This window comes from Ixodes scapularis, unplaced genomic scaffold, assembly GCF_016920785.2.
Source record: "Ixodes scapularis isolate PalLabHiFi unplaced genomic scaffold, ASM1692078v2 PGA_scaffold9__187_contigs__length_104089568, whole genome shotgun sequence".
NCBI lineage: Eukaryota > Metazoa > Arthropoda > Arachnida > Ixodida > Ixodidae > Ixodes > Ixodes scapularis.
The window spans coordinates 54,679,267-54,682,444 of record NW_024609884.1 but is presented as its reverse complement, the minus strand read 5'-3'; the positions used below and the strand labels follow the sequence as shown (position 1 = coordinate 54,682,444).

Genomic DNA, 3,178 nt, shown 5'->3' with positions numbered 1-3,178 from the left:
CTCAACGTGGAGGCGGACTGCTTGTCACGACTTCCAGTTCCTGGGTTTCAGGATGAAGACTACGAGGATGACGTCGCGGCGTTTCTCAGTCTCCGCCTGCAGTCTTTTCCGGTAAGCAGCCAAGAGATCGCACAATTTACAGCAAAAGATAAAGAGCTCTGTCAAGTGGCAAGGTTCCTTGCCGGTGCGTGGCCCGCAAAAGTAGAAGATTGTCTGAAGCGTTACTCTGCAAGAAGAAGCGAGCTGACGTGGCACCAGAATTGCCTTTTGTGGGGATTGAGGGTTGTGATCCCGAAGGGACTGCGCGAACGCGTACTGGACGAGCTGCATGAAGGGCATCCTGGAATCGTAAGGATGAAAGAACTGGCACGCAGCTATGTATGGTGGCCGGAGGTCGATGCGGATATTGAATATCGCGTCAGGTCGTGTGATACCTGCCAACAGCAGCAGAGTCTTCCAGGTCCAGCCCCGCTGCATCCGTGGTCCTGGCCAACTCGTCCGTGGCAAAGGCTGCACTTGGATTTTGCGGGACCTTTCCAGGGCCGTCATTTTCTGGTGAGCGTCGACTCCCACTCCAAGTGGCCCGAGGTTTTTGTGATGAACAGCACATCGGCCGAAGCAACTATTGAAAAGCTGAGGGAGCTGTTTAGTCATTTCGGTCTGCCAGATGTTGTTGTCAGTGACAATGGCCCCCAATTTTGTTCCCAAGAATTTCAGATTTTCTTGCGAGAGAACGGTGTGAGGCACGTCAGGACCGCCCCCTACCATCCATCAAGTAATGGGCTGGCTGAGCGTTTCATCCGCACCCTGAAGGAGGCCTTACGAAAAGAGATGCCGGGCCGGCCTCTGTCCCGTCGACTAGCAAGTTTCTTGTTAGCTTACAGAAACACACCGCACGCCACAACCCTTCAGAGTCCTGCGGAGTTGCTGCTTGGGCGGCGGCTCACTACCCGTCTCGACAGACTGCGACCCTCTGCAGAGGAAACTGTTCACCGCAAGCAGGACGTGCTACAGGTGAAGCACAGTGGCAAACACCGACACTTCGTGCCGGGTGATAAGGTGTACGTCAAGAACTTCCGGCCGGGTGAGAGGTGGTTGCACGGAGTCGTCATGGCTAGATCCGGTCTCCTACAGGCTTCGCGTGACCACACCGCGGGGGACCTTCGTGTGGCGGCGACACCAAGACCACCTGCGGTTGCGGGAGAGCTCTACCCCAGAGGAGGAGGAAGGTGGTTTGCTGATACCGAGTGTCCTGCCATCATCGCCAACCCCAGGGCAAGGGGGACTCGTGAACGAGCTGCCTCCAGTTGGGTCACCGGTGGTAGAGGGACATGGGATCAACTCCAGTCTCCGGTCGTTCCCCAGCCGCAAGAAATTCAGCGCCGGTATCCCGAACGGCAACGGCGTGCGCCTAATAGGTTTTCGCCTTGAGAAGGAAGAGAAAAAGACGAGGACTTTGTGTTTTTCAGAACTGTAATTATTTTGTATTTAGTATGTCTGTACTTTGTACTTTCCAGAACTTCAATTATTCTCGTGTTTTGTTAAATTGTCATATCGTGTTACTTTGTGAGTATTGCACTGGAACGCCGTCGAATGGTATTACTGTGCTGAACTAAGTGTGGGGGAGTGTTGTATGGGTGACACAATAAGCGGGCAACAGCTAGCGCGCGCTCGTGCGTCTCGCGCCACTGTTCCGGGGCGCCATATCTATCTGAGCCAGCGCACCGTTTGCACCACCCGCTGCTATCCTGCCGCTCTCTCACGCCCGTGACTATGTGTCGTACTCCGGTAGTCCTGCAATAAAGATGTGCCAGCGAAGAACCCCATCGGCCTGTTACTCCAGATACCACAAGTTCCAATCAATCGCCTGCACCCTTGCTTTAACAGAGTTGTTCTAACATATGAAATGTCTGTAAGGCAAAATCAACTTGTTTTTTTTTATCAATCGGCAATATGGAGTGGAGGGTGCTTCATATACAAGCCGTTGTGTCGACCCATGGTAAACGCCTTGCTTGAGAACAGGCTACGGCCTCCGCATGCTGCAGGTTTCGTTGCCTAATGTTATAAAAAGTACACTTAGATTTGGCAAGGATTTGAGGAGTTTTAGCGGGACGGGTATACGTTCTTTGTTTCTCTTGTTATATCTATGCCAATTTTTGATAGTACCTTCAACCTGTAAGAAATATTTGTAGTGTGTCTCAGATATTTTTTGCTTATTCTTGTGTACTTTGCTTTTATGTAATCCTTGTATAATATTTAAACAAAAAAAAAATAGCGCAAAAAAGATAGGGACACGAAGTAAACAGGATAAGCGCTAACTTCCAACTATTTTTACTCAGGAAAAAGCCAATCATATATACATACGCCAAGCGGACGTACGTAAAACAGCTATCGAGCCGTTTTCTGATCATGCAAAAACTAAAATTCGCTTCCATGAACCACAGTTAACGTGTGATTGAAATATACCGTCTTAATTTTCTCGATAAAAAAGCCTACAAACGTCCACAAGCAACAGTTTTACAATTTCTCATCAGAATCCTTATTTGCTGAAGTTTTGGAACCAGTCTTGGGTAAGTTACCTTTAAAAAGTAATTCGTTAAAGTTACAGCTACTTTCAGAAAAAAAGTAGCGAAGTTACCGTTACAGTTACCGCAACAAAGGTGTGACTCGTTACAGTTACTTTTAAAAAGTAACTATGTTAATTTGCAGTTACTTTTCTGCAACACAAAAAAAAAGATTAGGAAAAACTAGAAAACACCCCTCACCAAATTTTATTGCATAAAATTAAAAAAAAAGGCGCGCTTTTTACTTTATATGGTAAATTAGCAGCAGTTGCTGCTCGAAATTAGTGCCTGAAAGTTTCCCTCGTTTGATGGCGAACACGTCCCTGCCCTTGCTGAACAGGCGCTCGACTGGCGCGCTGGAAGGAATTGCACGGGGGCGAACGCGGACCCAATACAAATGCCCTATCCTTGGTAGCACTAGCACATTGCTGGCTCGTTGACGGTTGCGCTGGGTTCACAGAGTCCATGGACATATCTCAGTTTGTACCCGGCAAGCCAGAAACAAACCCCTCGGAAACAGCAGTAAATTTTGCTTCGACTGTTGACACCACGCCGGAGTAGGCGCAGATCAAATTACGAAGCATGCGCATTGCGGAGTGGTGGCGCTAATCAAA

At 48.7% G+C, this 3,178-nt stretch overlaps 1 protein-coding gene across 1 annotated transcript; it reads left to right on the top strand.

The window, feature by feature from the left end:
* Positions 1–308: 308 nt before the first annotated feature.
* LOC121833789 (uncharacterized protein K02A2.6-like) lies at positions 309–1,431 on the top strand. Its single transcript, XM_042287416.1, has one exon. The coding sequence runs from the start codon at positions 355–357 to the stop codon at positions 1,429–1,431; it is 1,077 nt and encodes a 358-aa protein (XP_042143350.1). The 5' UTR covers positions 309–354.
* Positions 1,432–3,178: the final 1,747 nt, after the last annotated feature.